This window comes from Lagopus leucura, unplaced genomic scaffold, assembly GCF_019238085.1.
Source record: "Lagopus leucura isolate 7727_CA_CO unplaced genomic scaffold, USGS_WTPT01 Super-Scaffold_100001, whole genome shotgun sequence".
NCBI classification, from domain to species: Eukaryota; Metazoa; Chordata; class Aves; order Galliformes; family Phasianidae; genus Lagopus; species Lagopus leucura.
Window position 1 is genome coordinate 4,263,937 of NW_024962262.1, and position 27,338 is coordinate 4,291,274.

General features: G+C 42.1%; 1 protein-coding gene across 3 annotated transcripts in view; it reads right to left on the reverse strand.

Annotated features, from left to right (window-relative positions):
• The window catches only part of ATP8A2 (ATPase phospholipid transporting 8A2), a 314,007-nt gene that overhangs the window by 279,238 nt on the left and 7,431 nt on the right, over positions 1-27,338 (reverse strand). The window contains exons 1-2 of one of the 3 annotated variants that reach the window (XM_042868034.1): positions 16,109-16,135; positions 10,399-10,552 (exon numbers count right to left, since the gene is read on the reverse strand). The exons of 1 other annotated variant lie outside the window; for it this stretch is intronic. In XM_042868034.1, the coding sequence (XP_042723968.1) occupies positions 10,399-10,468 (70 nt within the window). In that variant the 5' untranslated portion in view covers positions 10,469-10,552; positions 16,109-16,135. Of the gene's footprint in view, positions 1-10,398; positions 10,553-16,108; positions 16,136-27,338 lie in introns of those variants that run through there. One more of the 3 variants, XM_042868036.1, reaches the window with a different exon arrangement.

Below are 27,338 nucleotides of genomic sequence, written 5' to 3' on the forward strand. Positions count from 1 at the left end.
TCCATCCATCCATCCATCCATCCATCCATCCATCCATCCATCCATCCCGCCCGCCCGCCCGCCCGCCCGCTCCGCCGCACCCACCGCAGCCTCGGTACCCCGGGCCGGCAGCTCCCGCCGGGGCCGCGCCTGAGGGAGGAGAAAGGCCGGGCCGAGCCGCGGCTTCGCCCGCGAGAGCACCTCCCCGCCGGTTACCACGGCGGCGGCTGATAAATAATGCAGGGCCGGGGAGGGGGCACGGGCCCGCAGCAGCCAGCTGGCAGCGGTGCGGCCCGCCAGCCTCGAACAGCGGGAGGGGCCCCGCCCCGCGGCCGCTCTTCGCCCCGGGATCGGGCCCCGCAACCCCGCGGCTGCCGGAGACCGCCAGGCACCGGCGCGGGGCCAACGGGAGGGGGCGGGAGGCACGGGCACACCGCCGCTCCGGGCCTCGGTGCTGCCCATCTGTGCCCCTCGTGCCGCACGCCCCTGCCCGGCGCAGCCCAAGGCAAAGAACCACGCACACGGACCTCGCTGAGGCCCACGGGGGTGGGAGAAGTTCACCCACAGCTTCTTCCCCCAAGTGACACCACAGACAGACCACTGGCCAGAGGGCTCCTTCCCCAACACCACACCTCGACTTGGACTGAAGAGACCAAAAGCTTTATGCTCACAGTTTCAAAGATGAGTTCTTAGACTTGAAAATAATTTAACTCCAACTTGCCTATGCGAAGCGCCGTTTCACTTTGCGCTAAGAGGAAGCCAACACAGATACAGGGAAAATAACTAGCTATTTCTCTGCCAAGCCTCAACATATTACTGAGGCAGGGATGTATTTCAGCTTTCCCCTTCCATTCTGAGCCATGGAGATGCTGTGTTACTTGAGCTGCAAACACTGGATAAGCAGCATAACAAGCCACAGATTTACAATCTAGCAAAGGTGGCTCTATGCACAAGAATAAGATCACAATAATCCTCTAAAAATGTTTTTTTGTTGTTGTTGTTTATATGATTTTTCAAAGATACAATACTTATTTCTCAGTATTAATCAGTGTTAAAGCCAAATCCAGCAGCTATTTCTGATTTATGCTAGTATCAACCTGCAACAAACTGATTAGATCCAACAGTGCCTTAAAAGAACTCAGTACAGAGAGTGCCCCTGAAATTTAATTGTGTCCTTCTTAACTACAGCTTGAGGGAAAAACAGCAGCCCTACTACAGCCCTTAAGTTCTCACACACTACTGGTATATGCCTTGTCTTTGTGTGTGTGTATGTAAGAACTAAACCAGTCTAGGCTGATATTCTATTCCTCCGCCCCAGCCTTTCCAGACTATTGATAATTTTATTGTCACGGCAAACTGGCTCTACAACCTCTAAACTTTAAGCACTAGAGGGCAACATTACCCCTTGTTTTTACAACACATGTCAGTACCAAAAAAAATTTCACAGTTCTCATACCTGGCCAATGAAGCCACTGTGTAATTAAACTAATATGCTTTCAACAATACCATCTCTTGCCCAACACAAGTGTTGCACGTTGTAAATTCGTATTTTGGATATATTAAACCGAACCTTGTGAGGTCTAATGAATTGATTGCCTTTGCTTACATCTGACACTAACTCAGACAGCAAAAATAAGCTGTATGTGCGTACTTCATGAACAAATACCTGAAATAAAATATGTAAGACTGTGTATCATGCAAGATAATGCCATTATAATACTGTATCAGGTTACTCAGTCTGAAGAAACTTGCCACAACACAAAGGATCACTCAATCTTCCTGAACATTTTACTCTGCAGAAAAACAGAGCTAAGAGCAGTACTGGAGACTTGCTGTTCTTTCCCACTGATTCCATGTTGTGTAACTGAGTGGAGATCAAAGGGCAGTACCCTTAAGAGCATTAAGTGCAAGGAAGCAGCTTTCATCTGTTTTCCTTGTCAAGCTCCTGAACAGAAGCACAATTATAATTGTGCAAGCATACAATTAAAAACATTTTCCCTCCCCCTGATGACATTACTTGTTACAAACAAGTTTTTTTTTCCATCTCACTCCCTCTGACTCTTGAAATCTTCCTGTTCACCAGTTTTCTTCACTATCAACTATCACAAAGCTGTGCTGTAACATTTAGGAATAACTGACAGATGACCAAATTCAAAGGCACTTAGGTTTACTTCACGTACTATTTTCCTGACCATTCTATTGCCAAGAGAGATGCTCCAAAGACAAATTCATAAACCTCATTCTTCAGGTATAGCAGAAGACTTCAAAGCCAGGTTGTGAGCTTGTATAAGCAGCTGTGCTAAGAGGGTTTGCATTTTTGAAAGTGGTTCAAATCAGCTGCTTCAATTCTTAGTGGAATAAGCCTCATTTTGGAAGATTACCCACTAATCCTGCCCAGCAGGAATGCCTTCCACCTCCCTTCCCTGTTTCTAAGCAGATCATAGCCAGAAGCCTGCAGATAGTGACCTATGTACTGGCTGTACAAGCTTTCATTCCTCACATTCAGAAAGATTAAGGAGCCCTAAGCTTCTGAAGGGTTCCTGGTGAACAGCAGTGCCAGAAGCAACACCACCTTCAGAGGGCATCTTCCTCAAGGGAACCAGACCATGCACAGACTCGCTTCAAAAAGGTGAAAACAAGTTCACTTCTGTTCACTGGTTGAGAAAAGGTGTGGATACAGACCATGCAGGTTTGATCAACTTCTACAGGGGTGCAGCTCTTTTTCAGCAATGTTTACTTCTTTGTATCCAAAGTCATCAGGTTCATTAATTTTGCTTCAGGGCTGACCAACTTAGCACTCAGGGAAGATTTTTGTCCCGTGGGATCTACATTTTCTTTTATTTCTTCAAGATCTTGCAGCACTGCAACCCAATTTATATGGGGGAAAAACTAGAGCAGAACACATTAATGATAGAACATTGACCATCACAGCCTGTCTAGTTGGTATGGTTAACTACAGAAGGTTTTGGATATTCTCATTACATTGATCCTAAACGTGTATCATTTTGCATTTGCATCCTGAATACAAAACAGTTTACATCTGTCTGTGTGTAATCTGTCAAGTCAAGATAACTTGATAGAAAGAAGCAGATTCTGCAAGAATAATCCAGTATTACTTCAGCATTTAAACATTGCTACTCTTTTCACTGCTTGAGCACTTCAGCTCAACTAGTTACTCTTGAGTTCCTCTGTCAGTCCTCCCAGTCATCCTGCCAGTTTTTCCCCATCCAGAAATCGTGGAAATCCATTCCCAGTGTCACCACATTGCTCTCAGCCTGTGAGTGTGCAATTCAGGGAAAAGAGAAAGAAGAATTTTAGTACTTGGCCAAAAGTTGTCATTGACCAAAATCAAAATATGCCATTAAGTGATTATTCCCACTTCTATTCAGGAAATAAACCTTGATGGAGTCTTGATCTATTTATGTAAAGCAGAAATCATAAAAGGTAAATTAAAGAATCAACCAAACAAAAAAACATTATGAGATACTAGTGAGCCAGACTCCCCACAGGTACATGTGAAGGTACCAAAGAGCTACTAAAGCACCATGATTATACAGGAAAACACTCATTACTTGTCATTTTTAACAGAACTGAGATCTCAGTGGAATTTGAACAGTGCCTAATACATCTGGCCTCAATATCGAGACCTGAGGCACCTACAGCAGGAGTCTAATATTATTTCCCACTGTGCTTTCAGAGTTCCACAAGGAAAAGTAGAGTTTTAAACACCCTTTCGTAAAGCATGGTTTTTAGAGCTCTTATTTCACACTATGTAATCAATTTTCTAAAAAAAGTAAGGGCTAAAGCCTGACAAAATACCAAAAAACCCTTATTTTATAGTTTTCTCTCATCATTAGGACATCATGCCTGATTTATCCAGACAACTTCACACTGCAGTTATTATCACTTGAAAAACAGTTCAGTAAAACATAATAATCTTGCTTCACTGGACCTGCAAATGTGGTCTTTCCCACACATATCTATCTCCTTAATGTCTGCTCATTATTAATTGTAAGTTCTCTGAGTAAATAAAGTGTTCTGAATTTGGCAGTTTGTTTCTTTAATTTATTAATATTTTTTTAAATACATAGATCAGTCACTTATGAAGCTTGCCAACCATCGCAGGTCACAAGAGAACTCACTGCAATGCACTTGTTTTCCCTTGAAGTAGATCATTGTTACTACCTCTGTCTTCTATCTTGGAGAGGTGCCTGATTGCTTTACTAATACGTTCCATTTTTAAGAAAAAGTGTTAACAGAGTAATGGAGCACTCCATCAAGTGCTTATAACAGAATCACAAACTATGAGGAACAGCAGGTTTGCAATGGCACTTACCAGAAAGTCTTCACTGAGTCAGGCTTGGAACTTAAGTAATGCTAAGTGTGACAGCCAAGAATAATCTTATGGCTTTCACACACACTGCAGGACTAGGATCTAGTAAATGAAAACACTGAACTAAAGAAACTGATCCTGCTTGAGCAGAGTGGGACTACAGGCTCCAGAGATCCTATCTAGCCTTTGTTGCTCCATGATTCTTTGCTTTGTCAGTCACAGGCCCAACATCAAACAACCAGACACAGCTGCTTGTGTCACCTCAAACGTATTACTTAGTGGTTTTCAATTTAGAGACAGCTGAAACACACTTTTTCTCCAAGAAAAATAAATAAAATAAATAAAAGCAAACAATCTTACCAAGAGCCTCCAACAGAACATGAAGTGGTACTGTTACAGGCTAAGCCTCAGAGAAAGGAGATGCAAATTGAATATTTGAAACTGTAAGACATATTTCAAGAGGTGTCAGATAGGTTGGGATTCTGCTTGCAGTGAAATGAAATTGGTTCTTCACAAGCCATTCCAGGCTCTGAGTTACCGTCACTTTCTTGATGAACTTCTCTTTCACACAGTTAGTTTCACAAACTATTCACTGAGTGCTAAAGATGACACTAAATGAGAAGTTCTGTAGCTGACAATTGTCCACAACCTCTTACATAGCCAAGCTTCAGACCCCTTGTTGAAGCAAGTTGCTTTTATCCAAAACACACTCCCTTCTTGCACTGTTTCATAAACTCCATTCACTGTTCCACTGCAATGCACTTAACAGGGAATCTGAAAATGCTTAAAGGTAAGAGTTCAAACAGCCTGAGCACAGCACGCCCTAGGAGGAGTTGTAGGGCACTTCAGCTGCCCAGTCTTCCATGAAAGCTTGATTCCCACCAGGATTGTGATCTTTTGACCATGACTTATAACCAGTTCATGTGACAACTTGATGATAAGCATTAAGGCCTTATTTTCTGAAAATGAGAAAGCTTCTACAGCATTCAGTAATGTAATACTATATAGAAGAGTCTGAGAAAGAAAGTTCTGAGTAACTTACAGTGGAGCCCTTTCCTTCCTAGTTCTCACATCATCAGAAGTCACTTGAAACATGCTTCCCTTCTTTGTTATTAGAGAAGTGTTCTGTAAAATAAGGTGTGGTTAGACATTTGCAGACAAGTATCAGGGTTCATAAAAACAGCCTTGAAGTTAATATAATTGCAAATCACCACTCACTTCTCCCAGGAATTATGCAAGAGTTGCTCTACCTGAAGTTACTGTAGACACAATGACTTGGAATTGCCTAAGTTTTAATAGGCAGATATAAATCAGAGAAGCATAGGATACATTTCCACAGTTCTCCCAGGGGTGTTGCCTTGGGGTCCTACACAACTTTTGTTGAGGCCATTTAGTAAAAAGCAATCCTTTATACGTAATATAACAAAATTCCTGCAAGAATACAAATGGTGAGTAGAAAAAAGCAGAAAATCCTTGAGTATTTTAGCTTAGAACTTCACTAACACTACTCTTCTGCTCCAGTACTGTCTGATCAGGCTAAAGGGCAAAGGGTCAGGCTAAAGAGGCAATGGCATCAGTCCTGCCAGTGTAAGGGCTATGCAGAAGCAGTTAAAGTCTTTTAGACTGGAGGCCTAACATTCAGCACTTCAGCCTAGAGCAACAAGAAGGCCGTGACAAGTTCTGCAAACTGCTGTGTGCTAGCTACAACATGTTCAGTAAATGAGGGAACATAAGTACGCAAGCTTCAGAGTATAATCAGGAAATGCTTGTTTAAGCATTTAAGGGAACAGAAAGTTTTCCCTTCATCTCCATCATTCCAAGCATTAGAAACCACACAACTGTTACACTAATAGGATAAGAGGCTCCCATCATGCAACCCTAACAAAATGGTCTATTTGTATTGTCTGCATTACATCGCAGAGATTGGGTGATTACTCCCACTCAGATTAGCAGTTCATGCAGTAAAACAGAAGCAGCACTACATACAGTGAAACAGTTCTGGGGAAGGTATTTATTTTTCCTGGCTGGTGAGAATATGAAATAGACAAGTTGGAAGTGAACTCAGTTCTGACGCTAAAACTGGTAGGTATATTCTCTACATTTCTCTTAAGCTGTTTTGTTTTCAATACTTTCTTGTTCCAGCAGATTCTCACTGAGCATGCTGAATTGAGCAAAACATCAGATTAGACATTTATTCTTTAATTAATCCAAATTCCTATTTGTCAGCAGCAAGAGTTATAGTGGTTAAAATTCTGCATTAGAGTCAAAAAAGCTGTGACTGCTATGGAATGGTTCTATTACAAGCTAAACTTGGAATGCTGGGGTTTAAACATTTCAATAACCTATCTGTTCAAGTCAGAAGACAAAACCACATCTATACCTTTGAAGATGTTTTAAAGATGCACAGAAAGGATGAAAAATATTTTATGCACAGCAGAAAAATCAGATTTTAAGACAGGAATTTTCTTCAGTGCTAGATGCAGACCAACAACAAAATTGAGAATCAGATGAACACAGGGTCCCCAGAAGGATATTAAGAGTAAATAAAGCTTTAGAGACATGACAGAACATGATTGAGCAAAGGAAGCTTATTTTCTGAAATCCAAGATGCAGGAAAAGAGTTGTCATCAATCAAGTTGACCCAGGCATTGCAAAGGAAATTAAATAGCCAGCAGCTCTGTAACATCTCTGTTCTCTGCATAGCTATACAATGCAGGTAGACTAACAAAATTAACAAAGACAAAGAAGGGTACTGTTGGGCAGGGAAGTTAACCAATTTGACAATGTTCAGTATTTCAGAAGTTACTTAAAACCAAAGGGCTGTCTAAAACAGTGGACAGTGTACTGCTCTGCAAGAGAAGCTGTCATGCTGGAAAGAAGTCACCTGTCAACCTTCTTCTGTGAGACCAATTTCTTGAACAATTTCATGTAATCACTCAAAGCCAGAAGTCAGGTGAGTGGTCAGTAGCTTGGGTTTGCTTACACTGAAACTAGAGAGCTACATGAAGCTGACAGCACGTGTCAGTCTTAAACAGACATTAATCCAGTCATCAAGAACATAAATAATACAGTATGAATGCTTAACACTGCCATTCAGGAAACAGTGCAAAGACTCCTGCTATAAACAGAGCTCAGTGAAGCTGAAAGAAGAGCTTGCACATACCAGTCAATCCAAGTATGACAAATTTGCCAGTTCTTAACTCCTGAAGAGTTAGAGGCAAGAAACATAGCTTGTCTTGAACAGCAGGCTCAGTCAGATAGTGAATGGAATTACATGCTGCAAGCAGAGACAGCTGGAGCCTGAATTTTGATGCATGTGACCAAATCCTGTTGAATGATGAAGCCAAGTGTTGTCACTATTGACAGAACAAATTCCTAGCAGAAAACTAGAATTAAGAATTAAGCAGCAGCAACTAGAATCAAACTACTGCAGCAGTACAGCTTAGCAACAACTATATGGAGAAAACTCAGATGCATGATCACGTACAGGTAACAGATATATCAACAGACAGAGCTCTTACTGAGGAAAAGGATAAGAAGAAAGTCCACCCAATAAAATTCTTCTAGTGAATAAGACATTAATCAAAAGAAGAAAAAAAAAAGGTAGAATAATTAGACAAGGGAAAGGAAAAGATTGCCTGCAGTCTGAGGTAAGGCCTCTTTTTCTTTTGCTGCTTTGGATGGCAAAATAAAGGCCTGATGTTTGTTCCCTGCAACAGTCTTTGCATGCAACCTTGATGAGGCCACAAGAGGAATAACACTTTGCCTAAAATAGCTGTTCTCCATCTCCCAAGTCATTTTGTACCTGCTCACTTAATGTCAAAACCAGGCAGCTCCTGCTGATAACGCTGAGCTAATAAAGCTGCAGAAGGGACGAATGCAATCTATTCTTATTCTGCCTCTTGCTTCATAGCCACAGCTGTCAGCTAAATTCCATAGCTGCACCTGTATCACCGATAAGTTAAGAAAAGTTAGAAGAAAAACAAACTACAGACACCACATAAGCTCACATCTTTCAGTGGAAAAAACTTAACTCTGTGCAGTCACTTATTGTTATGACCACAATTTCAGAATAAACACAGTCCAGGAGCAGATCAGTGGAGCACTAATAACTCATACCAGTGTTGTTTAAGATCCTGTACTGCATTGGACAACAACGGCTTTTCTAGACCCTGGCTCTATTCCACTCATCCTTCAGTTGTTCTCCAAGCTCACTCACGTAGTTGCTAGCAGCTTGTCATCATAACCTGAGCTTCAACATTTTTTTCTAGTAGACAATACTGTGTCTGTTAATGGTCTATGGGTCTCTTGCAACAGATAAGTGAGATTTAATACCATGACAAAGAGTGAATACTTGCATCAGCAACTACTCTTCATCACCAGAAATTTAAATACATAATAAGCTCTGCAACTCCAGTAAGACAGAGGAATCTCCCAAGCTGGTGCTGAAACTCCTCAGTCCCAAGCCCAAAACATCTTCAAGTGCAATTGGTCTTCTAAGAGCTGGTTCTAAAACTTGGCTTCTCTCAAACCTGTAGGTAATTTGAAGAGTTGAATCCAAGACCCGTACACTCTGGGTATCCAACAACTTAGTAAGTAATGGAAAGGCACTAAGACTGAGTTAAAGATTCTACAAGAAGTTTGTGCTGATAGTTTGAAGAACTTGATGACAACTTAAACAAACCCCATAAAAAGCACCAAAAAGGTGGCTTTGAAGGAGAATTGGTTATAAAGCGCATGTATCCTAATAGTAACAAAGAAACATTTTTTATGTTATTTCCTTTTTCCAACTCACCCAAGAGTCTGTCAGAAGCTGAAACACCAAACACTGATGCTTCTTGTTTGGCGGTTACAGAATTTGGAGACTTTGGGGAATTCTGTTTCTGCTCATCCAATACTGCTCAGCTCATTCTTTTTCTTCTTTAAAATACCTCTGAACTGGCATGGCCTGCTGTCAGTCAAGCTCAAAAGTCATTTGTAAACATTAGAATACACTGAATGCAAACTGCCTGCATTTGAGACAGTTAGGAGAACACCGGATTTAGAGATCCTTTAACAAAACTTGGAAGCATTTTACATGCAAGGTACCAATCAAAATGCAGATTCCACTGTGCATACACATAAAAACACATCCTGAATCCATTCTGCATGGACTTTCAGCCTCTTAGATGAACCTTACCAAGTTTCTTTTGAATTTTCAGTTCAAAATCTTACTATCCATAACACTGAATCCACTGCACTTTAAAATGCTCAGAAGTAATTCTACAACTTTCTTTCAGTACCATCATTTGCAGATCCTGGAGTGGTTGTTTTTTTTCAGAAATTTGATTGCTAAGGCAAATTAAAGAGTGAACATGAGGTAGCAGAGGTTAAATGAAAAATGGATTCCGAGAGATCGAAAAAGAATAAGCATCTCTCCTCTGAATAATCTCACAAACCAAGGAAGATTCTATACCCAACAAAAGTGCTACAATGCCATGTTAGATTGCCATAACCACTAATCCTATTTGTGGGCCATGCTACCAAGTGCAGAGCATCTATTAAGTGATTACAAAAATACTGCAGAAATGGACACAGAAATCTTCTTAGCACAACTGGCAGTCACAACTAATCTTACAAGAGAACAGCTGCAGTCTCTCCTCCTCCCACCTTTGAGGTATTTTTCTCTGTATTGATATTGGTTGAAGCTAAAAATACCTTTGGCACATTGTAATTCTATTAGTATTCTAGCACACAAGTGCTTTTCTTCTTTCTGTAATTCATCTGTTCCTAAAACAATTTACTAATGGCTTTAAGCATATCAGCTGCAAGCACAGCTGATCTTGATTTCTAAGAGAACAATTTAAAGAAGACAGAGAAATATTTTCCCCTTTATACACTGCTGATTTAAAGCTATCTGTATTCTGATGCTTCTGCTAGAAGCTGCAAGGCCTGTGACATTGGCTTCCAGCCAATGAAAGATTAGAAAGATTTACTGAATACATACTGACCTTTAGCTCTAAAGCATTCCCAAAGCTGCTGTTGTTCATTCTGTCCCCCCACAGTTCCATATAATGCACAAAAGCAGCTGCCCATTGTACAGTTACCTATGGAGATGCATCTCCTCCAGCGATGACACAAGGGCATGATGTTCATTCTGTCTTGCATCAGCTGCATGAAGACAAAAACAGCAGTAGTCCTTCAAAGATCTCTACAGCATTAGCAGGTCTCAAAGCTGATTAAAGCGATCCTCTTGGTAGTCTGTGAAATACATGTTTTGCACTTTCAAATTGCTCTGCAATGGATTCTCAGGAGGAGAGTGTGCAGTCTGTGTCTGCGTATAACCACACAAGAAGACTACTGTGGCTTTCCCTGGAACATTCTAATATGTTTCAGCAAAAAGGAGAATTTGACATTGCCCCAATTCCTGCACTCGAAATAACCATCCACCTGCTACTGGGCTCTGACCCTTCCATACCAGGTTTCAAAGCACGGATTTTTTCAAGTGAAATGCTAGTAAAAAGACACAGTAGAATTCAACTTATGTTCCCTTTGGAGCTGCTATCTGCAGTGTTAGAGGTTATGAGATTGATTCATCTTCGCAGTTACAAAAAAGGAATTCGTTTTTGTTAAACTTACTTTTCCTTGCCTCTGAACAGGATGCCAGTGTTTTCTGGATCTCAAATGAAAAGGTTAATAAAAGTCCATTCAGCTACTACTTCAGGTAATAAAAGTCCCTTGCTTTTAAAGAAGGAAAGTAGTTTTCCTTTCTTTCACCCATAGTACCCCATAAGTCTATGCCCTTCTTTTGAGTCACATATACTTCTGTGGTCCCTATAGCAGCTTTCCAGGGTCTTTCCCTGCTCCCCTCCAGACCATTCACTTGCATTTTGGATGGGGACAAGAAAACAAAGCATCAGCATCATACTTAAAGCTTCACAGGGCAGCCCTGTGAGACGGCTAGGATTTGGCTTACTACATCATATCTTAAGCTACCTTTCCAATACTGCATATGCCTTCCGGGACATTTCTCTGTGGAGCACCTCACGCTGATGCATGTGGAGATCTGCTCAACATGGTGCCCGTGGGCTGCAAGGGGACAACCTGCCCCACGGTGGGCCTCTCCTGGACTGCAGGGATCTGCTGCTCTGCACCTGGAGCACCTCTCGTCTTCCTTCTGCATTGACCTTTGGGGCTGCTGGGCTGCTTCTCTCCTATTTCTCATCCCCCTCTCCCAGCTGCTGTTGTGCAGTTTTTCCCTCTCTTCAATCTGCTCTCCCACAGGTACAACCAGAATAGCTCACGCCTCAGCTCTGCCCAGCAGTGGGTCCCTTTTGGGGCAGCTGAAGCTGGCTCTGGTATGCCACAGGGCACTGTTGGGCTCTGCTCAGGGGCCACTCCAGCAGTTCCCTGCTCTGTTAGTTTTGTCTCTCCACCACACCAACATAACGCTACCTATTGCAGAGCAGAGTTTTGTTTACACCAATGCAAAACCAGATTCAGACACGAGGGGTCTGTTGGGCTGCAGGCTGGTGGAGCAGAAAGCCAGAACATCACCTGGCAAAGAGCACAGCTATGGCTGGTAAGGGATCATCAAGTAGAGGGCGTCAAATATTCATGAGCAAGACAATGACAGGAAATCACAGAGGACACTGCTAGCTACAATAAGTGTTTTTTCCTCAGGAGAGGAAGACACTCACAATTTTATTTGCTCTTATCTAGCTTTCATTAGGGAAGTGTTGCATAATACATGAGGAAAACATCTGAGAACAACGTTTGAGAACATTATCTGCTCCCTACACAGATGAATCTGTGAGCAAAACATATTGTATCTGTTTGTACTTTGCTGAGTACTTTGCTGTAGCCAGTTTTTTCTACCAAAAATGCTAAGAGCTTGCCAGCTGACTAGGGCAGCCTGCATTCTTGGTGCCCTACTATAGAGCACACAACTGACTTATCTCTACCCAAACCCGATCCAGGCTGGCAAGATGGGAAAACAGACTGCTGTGTTAGCATACCCACAGGTAGGAAAGCTCAAAGCACTGGACTGCCCAGCCCAGAAGGGTCCCAGCAGGATGCTGGCTGCTGTTTGCCCTGAGTTCCGTTAGCTCTATGCAACCTCAGAGCTACCATAGCCATTCCCAATTTCAGCATCTTACTTCAAAGGCTCAACTGCAGTTGAAATGCATTATGATGGTAACACCTGCCTAAAACTGTTCTGGATGAAGTTACAGTGCAAGTTACAGTATTTTATTTTTTAAAATGGAAAGTGGCTGTCATGGTTTTGTGATTTTTGGTCATCAGTATTCCACACCATAACATCATGTTATGCACTGGGGGGTATGACTTCTGCCAAATGTTCATCCGACAGAGAAGAACTACATTTCCCCAGGTAAAAAAATTGTACCTCATGCTCTCTAAAAAAGGCCATCAGGTCTTTTTGAACTTGGCTGCTGATGCACAACACATGAAGTCCATCTTTGGATTTGTATGCCCGAGCTACGTTTTTTGGACAGAAGATAATAAAGGATTATATGAAAATATAATCAGACTGCTTAACTTTGTCACATCATTTCTTTTCAGAGGCAAAAAGCCTTATCTAAACTCTTGTACTGTAACTAGAAGTTTTGCAAGACTTGTCCTTGACAGATGCGGTAGGTACGACAAGTGTATGTGCTGGCTGCTGCAGGGAGATTGACTTCACCATGACATTATGGCATTTTCTATACTGTCAGGTTTGAATATTACATCATTTCAAAAACTACGGAATTTATTTTGAAAAATCACTAAAACAAGGCTACCTCAACACATACATTAGTATATACATAGTCTAATGTCAATTAGTCTAAAGTCTAATACATTAGACTTTAGCGTCCGGGATTCTTGTGACTGCTCCAAATCATTTTAGAAGTACCATAAAAACCACATTCCTCCAGCCAAACTGCAGAGTATTTCTCCTTAAGCAAAATGGTCCAGCTCCAATTCTCTCTGAACCCATCTGTCCCTATCCTTTGATGGCTTGTGCATGTCTCCCTTTGCATTTCTCAGGCCAAGGAGGAGACAAATTAGCCATTTGCACAGTATACTCAACAACATGCACTGTCTAGTATCAATACTGCTTTATTACTGGAAATCCTTCCATGCATAATGCTGAGTATCAGCAACTCAGTATTGTCAGTTCCAGAAATGGAAAAACTGAGTCAGAAAAAAAGAAGATTTTGCAAAGTTTTGCTTTAAAAACATAATTACATTTTGAGTCTTGGATTTTGAGGTTTGGAGGTTTGCTCATTGGTTCTTTAAAAAGAAAAAAAAAAATACATTACCTATCTTCTCACCCCTGGCACTTTATATTAAAGGAGGTGTTGTATTGTCAGGGTTCTCTGCTGTAACAGCTTGTTTGTTTAATCCCCCCCTGCTTCAGGCCAAGGGCTCTTAGGAGGCCAGCAGATATCAGCTGGTTCATTTTATGTGGGAGGCTGCAGTAAAAAACAGGCATGCCATTGATATTTGTGAGAGTTTACTGGGTCCTTACTGAAATACAGCTGCAGGACAGAGACTTTTCTATTTCAGTACACATCTTTCTACCATTTACCATCCCTTTAGGAATCAGAACACACAAGCTTTTAAAAGGTGGTATTTACACAGGCAGAACCTCTTCTACTCCCATTCACCATTTCCCATGTTTTATTCACTAAGGAACCCTGAACAACCCAGAAGACCCTACAACCTTCTCTTGTGGGACAGCTGTGCTGGAGCACACATGGCTGCACCCAGTGTCTGCAGTGGCTGCTGCCACTGTCTCCTAAACAGCAAAATGGCAGGGGCTAGATCCTGTAGCACTCATCCACCTCTCCTGGCTGCTGAGTCCCCAACAAGCTGTGGGACAGAACAGGCAGTTTCCATCCCCCAGTTTCTCTGCAGTTAAAACATTTTCAGCATAGCCTCCTACTGCTCAGAGCTGACAAACTGCCACTGATCAGTCTTCCCAAATGTAGAACAAGGAGTGATCTTCAAAGCTTCACTGCTGTCCTTATTTAAAACAATTTCAAGTTAATTACCGGATGAACAAGCTAATGTTCATCAGTATGTCAACTGCTCTCTTACTTTTAGAGTTTTTTAAGCAACAAGGTGTTCTTCTGCACCTTTGTTCCTGAATTTGTAAAAGGCAATTACTTCTGGAAGCCAGGAGTATATTGTTGTAACAGTTCCACATCACACTGGGTGTCCTAATAATAGCTTTTCTTCCTACAGGAACTAAAATATTTGTGCTCCTCAAGGGCAAGGACTTTACAGGACTTCAACTGCTTAACTCTATTCAAATTCAGATCAAACTACTCCAGTGCCTATACCTCAAACACCTGCTGAGCCTCAGCTCCTTCATTCCACACAGAGAGGTGACATAAATGCATCCCACAAGTTGCAGATGAGCTGTGCATACTCTGTGCCCCATCAGCTGAACCAGCAGAGAGAAGCACAGTGCAGCACAAGGAAACCACAGAGGGCCTGCAGCTGCTCCCACCAAAGGAACACTGAGGAATGAAGGAAATGCCCTCCACCTCTGGTACCACCCTGGGGAAAAGGAGTAAACACACAAACCAAGCTTCTAGCAATGAGAAGGAAGACAAGACAGAAACAAAATGCCACAAATGGCTTAGGTGCATTTATTCCTGCTCTGCTGACTTCATGACTGCTGGCCACAAACCATTCCAATTAGCAATTGTGGTAAAAATCTTCATCTGCTACAAGATGTAAGTCATGCATGTTATTCTTTACAGCTATATTTAGACAAACTGTGTTTGTTATGTAACAGTTCGGATTCTCTTACAACAGAAATATAAATGGCATTTTGTTTAATCACTATTAGAGAATCTGTGTTTAACTACTGCCAGGACAGCCTCAGTGTCACTGAAACCCACAGGAGTTTTGCAGGGATGAATAGAACAATCCTCTACAGGTAACATGCTGCAGCCCCAGTCAATATTAGCTTACCAGATACTTCATTCAAGTGGGTTATTAAGATCTAGTGTGCTGTCTCAAAACAGACTGAATAGGTGAGGGTAGCACCCAATTAAGATATTTAATCTTTTTTCCTAGAGGCTGTGAATGACAGAATTACCATAAGACCATAAGGGTTGGAATGGATCTTGAAGTCCATCCAGCCCCAACCCCCTGCCGTGGGCAGGGCTGCCAGCCAACACATCAGGCTGCCCAGGGTCCCATCCAACCTGGCCTTGAGCACCTTCAGGGATAGTCCATAGCTTCTCTGGACAGTCTGTGGCAATGCCTCACCACCCTCTGAATGAACAACTTCCTCCTAACATCTAACCTAAATCTCCCATCTCTTAGCTTAAAGCCATTCCCTTTTGTCCTATCACTATCAGACCATGTAAAACATCACTTTTCATCTTTTTCATAAGCTCCCTCTAAATACTGAAAGACAGCAGTGAGATCCCCTTGGAGTCTTCTCTCCTCCAAGCTGAACAAAACACTTTGAACATTTCAAACCCAGCTCTTGTACAGACGGTGTTTGTCACACCATATATTAAAGAGATTTAAGAACAGTTTGCTGGTGGATTAAAACTGCTGAGATCAAGTTGGGCATTCCCAGTCATTCTACCAGCCTCCCAAATGAACAGGTGCTACAATTTAACCCAGCCAGCAGCTCAGCACCTTACAGCCTTTTGCTCTCTCTCACCCTCAGTGGGATGGAGCAAAGAATCAAAAAAGGTAAAAGTACAAGAGATTCAGGATTGAGATAAGAATATTTTGATAAAGAAAGATGTAAAAGAATACAAAAAGAGATGCACATTTGCTCACCACTGGCTGACCAACACCCACTCCATCCTTGAGCAACAGCATCCCCCCAGCCAACTCCCCCAGTGCCATTGCCCAGTATGACACCACATGGTTTGGGACATCTCTTTGGTCAGTTGGGGTCAGCTGTCCTGGTTCTGTCCCCTCCCAGCTCCCTGTGCATTCCAAGCTCCTCACTGGTCAGGAAGCATGAGGAGCTGAAACGTCCTTGGATTAGTGTAAGCACTGATCTACAGCAACCACCACATCAGTGTGTTATCAACACTGTTCTCACCTTGAATCACAGATCCATCCCAGCTGCTAGGAAGAAAAATAACTCTATCCCAGCCAAAACCAGGACAGCAGTGCAGTAACTCAGCACTTGCATTCAAGATCCTCAACTTATGCCAGAAGTTCAGGTACAACCAACTTCTGCTCATTTGCTCCTAGCTGGGTGTTGTTCAAGTCCTCCTCCAGTATCCATCCCTTCAAGATTTCTGTCAAGTACCTTTTCAGAAGAGTCACAACATAACACTTGCACCTGGCACTGGTTTTATATTATCATGCTGAACACTGACAAATGCACACAGAACTGCCAGGAAGACAAGACTTGTTAATAATAAAGCAATACATGTTGGTTCTCTCTTAAACATACTTCCCTAGCTTGAGCAAAGATTCAAATTCTGTATCATATCCTGGAAAGGGAATTAATTCTCAGAGCAGCTCAGCAGCCAGGGAGATCGTGGTGTAACATCGAGACAATAAGAGAATTTTCATTCCAATTCACTGTTAATCAATTTCCAAGTTAGTGATAGCATGCCTTGGGTCAAGAAACATGCATGCAAATACATGTAGTATAAACATGAAAAAATTAAAACTCAACAATTTCCAGTCTCTTGTTCTGCTTTCTAATGTTTGAGTAAGATTAATGTCTCTGGTGATTCATCAGGCAATTCATCTGTCTACAGATAAATTTTTTGTAAATTGAAGGGATACACACACTTGATTTTAATTTCAAAACCGTGCACCAAAGCCCATATTGCCATATCATCTACAGAGGACTCAGATTACTATACAATAAAAAATACATAAATAAAATCTATAAATGATGGGCTTATATTCCTCTTGTCCATAAAACCCTTGATCTGTAAAAGTTATTTGAAATACTGCTCTCTTTTCAGAAGGTGTGAAGTGAGGAAGAGCAATGGCTGGTGGTTTCCTAGTGCAAAATGGAAGCTTTAAAAAACAGCCAGGTTGAGCTACCCCTGGTTTCATGAGCACTCCACCTACCTGTGACTAAGGCACCTGTTCCCACCTGCTCACCATGTTTTGCAAATCAGCCTTATAGCAAACCTGGCCTCTGCTCGGCTTTTCTGTTCCTCTGTAGCTGTCTCAGCTGCATTTGACAGGAGAAAGATGCTTACAAATGGATCTTGTATTTTAAGCTGTCATAAAACATTGTACCACAACTTCTGAGAATAGATTTTCAGAAAAATAAGCACAATGGAAACCTGTTCTTTTGTTACAAGCCTTGCTTTACTGGGCAAAACCAGCTATACTTTCAGTCACATTTAAACCTGCTTGTTTTTACATTGCCCTATTTTTACATCCCCCCTTGTCCCAGTGCAAATGATTCTGACTGTACACAAAGCCACCAAGATTCAGCTGAAAACAGATCAGAATTGCTGTATTTCTCACACTTCATGCTTTCATTGTCTTTTCTCATTTCACTTCCACTTCCTTCTGCATGAACTCCTCCCTCTGGCCGCTATCTCAGGCTCTTTGCTCTCTGAACAAAGCTGTCAAATCTGATAACCAGAAGCCATAGATGTGCTAAAGGTAAGATGATTTTCATAGTTTTATTTAGTAGCTGTGACTTCAGGGCAAACTGTCTTCTTTGATCTCTTCATGTTCCCCAGACCACTGCTCAGTTCATCCACTCAGGCACATGCATGCACAGCCAAGGATCAGAAGCCTGATGCTGTTCTAAGTCTTGTCCATTAAAAAAGTCAAAAAGCCCACGTGCCTTTTGCAAAGATTAATCACCACCATGGTAATGGAGAAGAACTGCGCAAAAAGACTTCAAAAACCCACCTTTCCCATGTCAGTAACAGCCCCATGTCAACAAAAAGTGGGAATGCATTGGGACTTGATGAAGGCCAGTGCCTGAGCTTTCCCAAAGCACCTCAAGCACAGGAGACTTGAACACCAATTCCATAAAAAACAGTTCCTCAAGCAACAGTAAAGCTAGCGTACAAACCACCAATTTTGTTTTTATCTGAGATAGGATAGCACTCACTCATACTCCTATATTAATGGCCAAAGAAGGTCAGAGACAGACATCACTGTACACAGTGACCCTCTGTTCTCTCAGTACTCCGGCAATCTTCCAGTCTTGAAACCGAGGAGATGCGGATTCACATCTATGCTCACTGCTAACATCCATATCTGCAGTGGCAGCACGTCACATGACGGATGTGATACAAGCTGGATGCACCTCCAAAGCTGCACTTAGAGTGCAAGCTCAACCTTCCTTAAGAGAGAAGTACACCTTCATCAGCTGATTTTGTAGAATCGTAGAATCACAGAATCACCAAGGCTGGAAAAGACCTCCAAGATCACCCGGCCCAACCATCCACCCACCACCAATATCTCCTCACTTAACCATGTCCCTCAGTGCAACATCTAAATGCTTCTTGGACACCTCCAGGGACGGTGACTCAACCACCTCCATGGGCAGCCCACCCCAGTACATGACCTGTCCTTCAGAGAAGAAATTTTTCCTATTATCCAAGCTGAACCTCCCCTACTGCAAGTTGAGCCCGCTCCCTCTAGTGATACTGCTTGTTACACGATAGGACTAGACTACGCTAGTAATCTACTTCCATCAAGATAGCCCAGGACTATCAGAGTACAGTTCAAGTACTGATCTATAATCACTCCAAGAAAAAAAAAAAAAAAGCTTGCAGCATGAACAAATTAGCTCTGAGATGTCATTAGCCAACCAACTTTTGACTCCCTCTCACCAATTGGAACTGCCCTCCAGGTACAGCAACTGCTCCTCCACACCTACTTAAACAAAAAAAACCTATCACAGAAACTAAGCTTTTAAGTAAACAGGAGTAAGGTCTTGGTACATCTATTATTTAAAGCCATTAGTGAACAATTACAGTGAACTATCATCCTGACATCCAGCTTGTGCTCTGCTGCTAACTGGGGAGCCAACCAAGATATAAGCTAAAGGAGTATGATTCAATACCTATTCCTTGCAATTCAGCTGTCAGTGCTTTTTTCTCAAAAGCATTACTTCCATACTAAATAGGCTTTCCACTTCAGAAAGCTAAAACATTGATGTAGATGAAGAAGATGAAGTACCTGCAAACAGTGAAACACTATCAAACAAAATGAACACATTTTTATTCTATCCCTTTGTTGTTAATAACCTACTGAGTAAACACCAATGAAATGTGTTACCATGTTAAAACATTTTTAGTTTGCCTGTTTTAAGCAGCTTGAAGCTATTACAGCTCCTTGCATTTATTCACATATCATATTAACCCAGCAGTGTAGTTGATTTACTTGATTGGATTGATTGATTTTCACTTTCTATATTTAAGGCAAGAATTCTAGATTGTCATACAAGGGGAAAGCTTGAAAGTCAACCAGCTAAAAGAAAGAAATGCATTCCTCACCCCCGTGTGGCAGCAGCACTCGGTCTACATCCAAGACCACTGCCTCACAGCCTTCCACCAGGCCGAAAGAGAATCTGCTCCAAGCACCCTTCCCTTGGCAGGGCAGTGCACTGCCGGGACACCACGACCTGCCTGGAGGGGCGTGCAAGCAGGAAGAGTGGAGGGGGAGATGCGAGACAGCACACACATGTACATTGCAGGTTCTAGTCTCAGCAGAATGACAACACATTAGAAAAACACCTATCTTCCAATATACGACCTGCTGTATAGAAAGGTGCACAGCTGCCCTGATCAGACATGGGTAATAACCTTTTAGGGGTGAATTTTAACACTTAAGTACAGAAGAATGTGGCCCTAATGCAAACCAAACCAAGTATGGGCAGGATCCTCCACATTTCACAGTTGATCTCTGTAAGGGCTACAAACCCAACACCATCCATCTCACTGCTGCCAACTGCAGTCACTGACAAGATCCCAGCTACCAGACAGCCATGCTCCCCTGAAGATGCATCACTTCCTCAAGGCTGCACCCAACAGCAGCAGAACTACACCTTCAGTACTGACCTGCACTAAGCCAGGGCAAGTGGATGGCCCTGCATAGAGCAGAAACAGCTTTGATAAGGAACTCTGGAGATACGTCAACACTCACCAGGCTATACTGCTTGCTCCTGTCCTCTTGGATCTGAAGGACTTGTTTTGGAACACAGGCACATATAAGATTCACATAAACTCCTCCATATCTCCTTATGGGCTTTGCAGCTGTCTAATGTATAGATGTATGCACTTCACAGGCAGATCAACACTGAGAAATGCCAGGTGACAAACACAGGAGTAAGTGACATTCTAGACCCCAACAGTCTATGCACGAACATTAGCAGAACACCAGATGTTGAGGAAAAGATATTTAAATAGCACAACCCTGAGCACGCCAACAAGCACATGATGCAGCTGAGACTGCCTTCTGAAAGGGACATTTGACTATGAAGTAGGGAACCAATGTTTAAAACAACCTCCACTGAACTTCGGTGTTTCAAACTCATATATCCCTTCTGCTGGAAGGAGAAGGAAGAAAGACCAGCAAGAAGCAATTAGGAAAAACTTCTGTCAGCAAAGACTGACTGACAGGCTCTGATGAAGCCACAACCCTCCCTCCCAGCACAACCTCAGGCAGCCTCTGCCCAGCAGCTTTACCATGTGCAATCACAGAATCACAGAATGGCTTGGGTTGGAAGGAATCTTAAAGCCCACGCAGTTTCAGCTCCCTTCTACGGGCAGGGCTGTCAACCACCAGTCCAGGAGGCCAGAGAGGACCCCATCCAACCTGGCCTTAAATGCCTCCAGGGATGAAGCATCCACAAGCTCTCTGATCAGTCTGTGCCAGTGCTTTGCCACCTTTCAAGTGAAAAAATTACTAAATAACACTTAATCCAAATCTCTCCTCTTTTACTGTAAAGCAATTCCCCTTGTTGAGTTGCTGTCAGTCAGTGACAGGACCACAACGCCTCTCTTCTCCAGGTTGAAGAACCCTGGTTCCCTCAATTTTATCCCATTGGAGAGCTGCTCCAGACCTGTGACCATTTTAGTGGCTCTTCTCTGATCTGCTCCAACAGTTCTGCATCCTTCCTGTGCTGGGGCCTGGGTGCAGTTCTCCAAATGGTTCCTCACAAGGGCAGAGCAGAGGGGGACGATGCCCTCTCTCTCCCTGCTGGCCATCCCTCTTTTGATGCAGCCCAGGATACAGTTCACCTTCTGGACTGTGAGCGCACACTGCTGGCTCATGTCCAGCTTTTCATCCACCAGGACCCTCAAGTCCTTCTGAGCAGGGCTGCTCTCAGTGAGTTCTCCCAGACTGTACATATATCTGGGATTGCCCCTACCCAAACGTAACATCTTGTACTTGACCTTGTTGAACTTCATTAGTTTCACATGAGCACACTTCAAGCCTTTCCAGGTCCCTTTGGCTAGCCTCCCTTCCTTTGGGAAGGGGCCCTTTTAAGTTAATTTTGGCTCAGCTATTGCAGAAATGAGATCTAATTTTACCTGATCCTACCTCTGTTAGATGAAGGACCTGCCATCCAGCATAGCCTTATGCAGCTGAGTAATCATCTTAGATGCTTTTCTACGCCTTTGGATGGGCACAGAGCAGATCCTGTCTCCAATGCTGAGGTGTTTCACTGCTTGCAGAAGCCACCAAAATGCCTCTGTAAGACTGATGTTGCCTAAGAGGGTACCCCAGCATTGTGCTGCATCCTAAGGATTAATAAGTGTATTGTTCTTAGTTTAACAACACATTATTAATCCACTATACCCTTACTCATCTGCTACTTACGCCTTTCTTCAAGCGTGCTTAACACAGAACAAAGTCAATACAAAAAAGGGGCAACAATGAAACACTCCGTTCCCCTGACTGAGGGAATACTTTTAGAAGAACAAGCATAAAAAGTTCTTGATAAAATACTTAGTAAATCATATGGAAAACCTGACTGCACAGTGCCATTACAGAATACACCACGTATGCAGCCATGGAGGCTTGTGTGGGTTATGTGGCTTACTGTATTCATTAAAGGTTCACTACAACTGTTAGTGGGACTGCTAATGGAAACATTAAGGAGAGCAAATTGGAAACTAATTCATTGTCACTAATTGCAGTCTGCACTCAGCTACCTCATGCAGAAGTCAAATGCCTTGCAGAGAAGAGTGTATTTGCAATTGTCCAGTGTAGTGCTAATAAAATTAGGCTATTGTGTTCTTTAAATACCTAACAAATACACACATTTTTCTAACGCAATACCTACCAGTTGTGAAGTCTGGTGTGATGCAGGAATAGGTTTAATACTGTCCTGTTAATTAGATAGTATTTTAGCCATTCAACTTCAGACCAAGGACTGCTCAGTGGAAGAATCGTTTGACGTCTGCGGAGCTCTGCACTGAACCTCAGAGCTATGAGCATAATCCATGCAACCCACCATTCTAATACAGCAAGAGAAACAGAAATTCTATCCTCAGTGAGGAGTGGACTATATGGACATGAATCTGAACAGGAAGAAGCAGAAAGAAACTTCAGGCTGTTTCAGAGCTCTACAAGTAGCAATGAACATTTCCAAGTGACTGCTGTCCTATATCACCATCACAATATGGATGGGGCATGCAGAGGTAGCACATTTCTGAGATTCCTTTTCAAGCACTAACGCACATCTTTCTCTTTCTGAGGCACCTTGAAATAGGAGTGTCTATGCTAATATGAGAACTTAGAGCCCACTACACCAGCTTAGTAGCTTCCAAAAGACTTGTACGCTGGAGGGAAACCAGCTCCATGCTAAGAGAAATGCTACAGCTGGGGTGCAGAGCTCTGGGGACTTAGAAGAATGCTCTCAGTCTTAAGCACCAGATGAAAGATCCTGTACAGAACATCTTTTTGTTGCTCACAGCAGACTTGCAACATTAAGGGCTAACAAAAACAGAACACAGTAATGATGTTAAAGGTAGTTTAAGGAAGAGAACTGCGCAAAGCTCAAGACAGACTTGTGAACATTATCTTAACAAAACCCTTCAGTAGGGCAAGTTCATTTTTAAGCTTAATGCATGTATGAGACACTCATCCAGAACAAAAAATTTAGCAGTGTTTAAATAATGACAGGAGAAAAGCTGCCATCTTATGCCTTTGCCTGCCCTCTACAGGAAAGGGCCCTCCTGTCAGATAAGAGAGGCTTACAGATATCAGCCAGTTTCATCTCTGTTCTACAGCCCCAGCTGGAAGATCAGATCAGGGATGAAAGCAAGCTTATTAAGCTAGGTACTCATATGGATTCTTTCCTTTGATGCAAGTTATGTGAAAAATAAAGATATCAGTTACTTTAGTACTGCAGTATTAAAGTGACACCATCCACATGCTACCATTATGCTGAACTCCTGTATTTAAATATAGCTGGAAAAGTCTTCCCCAAAAAAGCACTGTTATTACAAAAAGCCCAGCCTAGCATGTTTTCTTACTCTACTTTTACTTCCTGGAACAGCTGTCTTGCCTGCAGCACCTGTACTGGATGAATTTTAGAAGTACTATTTCTTTGTTTTCCCCTAATATTTTTTCTTCTTCTAAATCAAGACAACAGTGCTTAGTGGCAGAATAAAGGACAATGGGAGCAAACTGGAACATAGGATGTCCTATATGAACATGAGGAAAAAGTTCTTTATTCTGAGAGTTACAGACCACTGAAATGAGCAGTCCAGAGTGATTGTGGAGTCTGCTTCTCTGGAGATGTTCAAAACCCACCCAGATGCTTTCCTGTGCAACCTACTGTAGGGAGCCTGCTTTAGCAGGAGGTTGGACTAGATGATCTTCAGAAGTCCCTTCCAAACCCTATGTTCATGTGATTCTGTGATTCTGAACAGCTTCAGTGGCTTGATCTCTAAAAAATACTTTATGGTTCTCCTACACATTTTAATAGGAAGCATGTAGACCAGACCCAGCCTGACCTACTGCAGACTGGAGCAGGTGAATGCGATTTTGCTGACTGGACCAGCTGGGGCTGTGACCACACAGATCTGCTAGAATACACAGCGTATCCTCCCAAACAGTTGTTTGTTTTATATCAGGCTTCAGCTTGACCTATCCCATCCCTGCTGAGGATTAAGCACACTTGTAAGGCATCCACACAACAGCTTTGAGACACTGCGGTACCTGCCTGCAAGAGGCACACACTGGTTTATTGGAACTGCTACCAGAGTGAGCAGACAACAATCACAGACCTTCTCAATATTTAATTATCTGGTATTGCACAGCCTACTGTGGATTTAGAGGAAATTATGCTTATGACTCATATGCTAGTACTGGAGGAGCTTTTCATGGCAAAGTAGCCCTAGGGAGGAAAGGGAAAACAGCTCAGACAAACAAACCCCCGCCTGACACTGTGCATCATCTGACTCCATTTTCACTGGCAACATATTCATTAAGGTGCAGAGAGCACTGCAGCATTGCTCTTAAGACAGATCTGACAGACAAGAACTTTCCTAAAATACAGTACGTGGGTTCAAGACAGAATCCAAAAGTGGTCCTAAACTGCTTCAGACAGAACTTCAAGCAGCCTTCAGTCAGTGCTGAGCTGCATCCATGCTTGGATTACACACAGGTTTCTGAAGTTTCTCCATCTTTCATGAAGGAAAAGACACCCGTTGAAAGTCAATTAGTTACCCTTTTTATTTTTATTTTTATTTTTATTTTTATTTTTAAAGATTGAAAGATAAAATAAGTGAGTAGTTCTGTTGAATAACTATTAGGGCCAAGAGCACAGCTGCTCATCAGGGAGCAATATCTTCCATTCAGCTATTATCTTTATATTGAGCTCACTGATAAAATACTGATTTCTTAGCACCGAGCAGCCCTACACCCTGACAAGGAGGAAGGGGTCTCTCACACTGAGCATGTATTTTAATCTTTAAAATGTCTCCTACTGCACATCTGCTGAGAAGCCCTGCTGCAGCACTTGTGTCACAGTTTATGCGTGTATGACAATAGCAATAAAAATACCAAATTAACCACAGGAAAGAGTTGTTTTAATATAAAAACATCTTTGGTTACTTTCCAGATTTAAATTTCAGCTATACTTTTGCTGATCAGTATCCCACTGCAGACAAAGAATGCAGTTCTTATACCAAAATGCAGACGTTGCCCTTGTTTTCCCTACTTCCAGACCCCTCCTATGATTTTAGGTTCTGCCACCTTCCTGCTTAGAAAAAAAATTCATCTTATCTACCTAGAAAAAGAAAGAAGAAATAAAGACAGTCAATATCTACTCTAACTAAAGACGAAAGCTATGAACATAACTGAATATATATATGTATCTAATAATTTCAACTCCAGTCTTCTTCCTAATTTTAAAAAGAACTCAGCTGACTAAAAGCTAAATCTGAAAAAGAACAAAGCTCCTAAATGCTCCAGCCTATCCTCCCAAAACCTCTACAGACATTCATTTCTACTTCATTTTTCCTCTTCTGAAGACTCTTAATCTGCATGCTTCTCACAAACTACAAATTAGGATGTTGGGGCTCATCAGTATAAACAGAGCTGTAACAATTAGGATCGGGTTATCAGGTTAAGCCTACTTTTTGCTCAGGCATTCAGGAAGAACCTATTCAGTTTTATAGGTTACTGTGTTGTCCTGTCTGAATGAGAATCTTCACATAACTTGCTTTTTACTGTTCCTTTCATTTTGTAGTGCTGGCATTATTTTTGCTATGCCTTCCCTATTTTTTAGCTTACTTGTCATAACACGTGGATTAACACCTGCACATGCAGCCAGGAAAGGTTATTGTCATTTTCTCTCATATTTTAAAGCTTAAGCCTTGATCTCTTAATTGGCTTTCTATTAAGTCTTCTTTCACTGTTCTTATAGTATGAACTGATTTTCCTTTTCACAGGTGTACACAATAGGAAAGCTCCTTAAATATCTCTTCCTAACTTTGGTGTATGAGATCATTTTAAAGCGTTTCTGTATTTTTTGGCTTTGACCTTAGATTCAGCTACTTGCTTTTCTTTCGTTAATCCAATTCTATTTCTGGCTCTAGCCTCAGTCACAGCATAGCCCTGTAGCTGAAGCACTGCCAATCTTCTTAATGCAGGACTTCCCTTCCCCCTTCTTTCAGTTGTTAATCGCTCCTCTCAAACATTAGTCTATAGGAACTGACGTAGCAACTTTCTTACAGAATTGTTGTTACTCTGTGATTTTAGTAGTAAGAAATTGAGCAGAAATAACCTACAGAAATACATTTACAAAACACCCTTGTTTTATGTAATAACTACATCAACATATTTAAAACGTATAAAATAAATATATAAATGAACCTTTACAATGAAAAGTCACAAGCTGTTTTTCTTCTCCAGGACACTCACGTGGATATGGTTTCATAAGGTCTGAATCACCAGAGCCAGATCTGTCTAAAGAAACTTTTTCTTACACCATTTTCTACTCCCCTAGCACCACACAAATGCTGTGCTTATAATGACTCTATGAAGCAGGTAAAATTATTCCCTTGCTCCATGGACACAAATGACAGAACACTTGGAACTGAAGGGAAGTAGCTTTAGAACCCTGTGAAGACCAAAGCCACCACATTGTTGCCCTTCTCCAATTAGTAAATGTTGTGCCTTCTCTTTAAAGCACTAACATTTCATTACTGAATGCTAGTTCATGTACTGACTTTGACTGGGTTGTTTACAGTTGTCTACTCCCTAATTAATGTCAGCATATGCTCTATGTGTACTATCTACCCTGTCTGAGCAGGGCAACAGAGACATAAACTCCATCATCTTTTCAGTGGGCATAACTGAAGTACTGGTTTGATTTGTAACCAGTAACAGAAGAAGACAGAGGTTCAGCAGGATGGTTACATGCAACATGCCTGCTGCCTGGCAAGGAACTTCAAAAAAGTAATAATAAAAGTTTCTTGTTAGGAAACTCAATATCAGACTTTCCCTGGAGGCATTCAAAGCCAGGCTGGATGTGGCTCTGGGCAGCCTGGTCTGGTGGTTGGCTACTCTGCACATAGCAGAGGGGTTGAAACTAGAT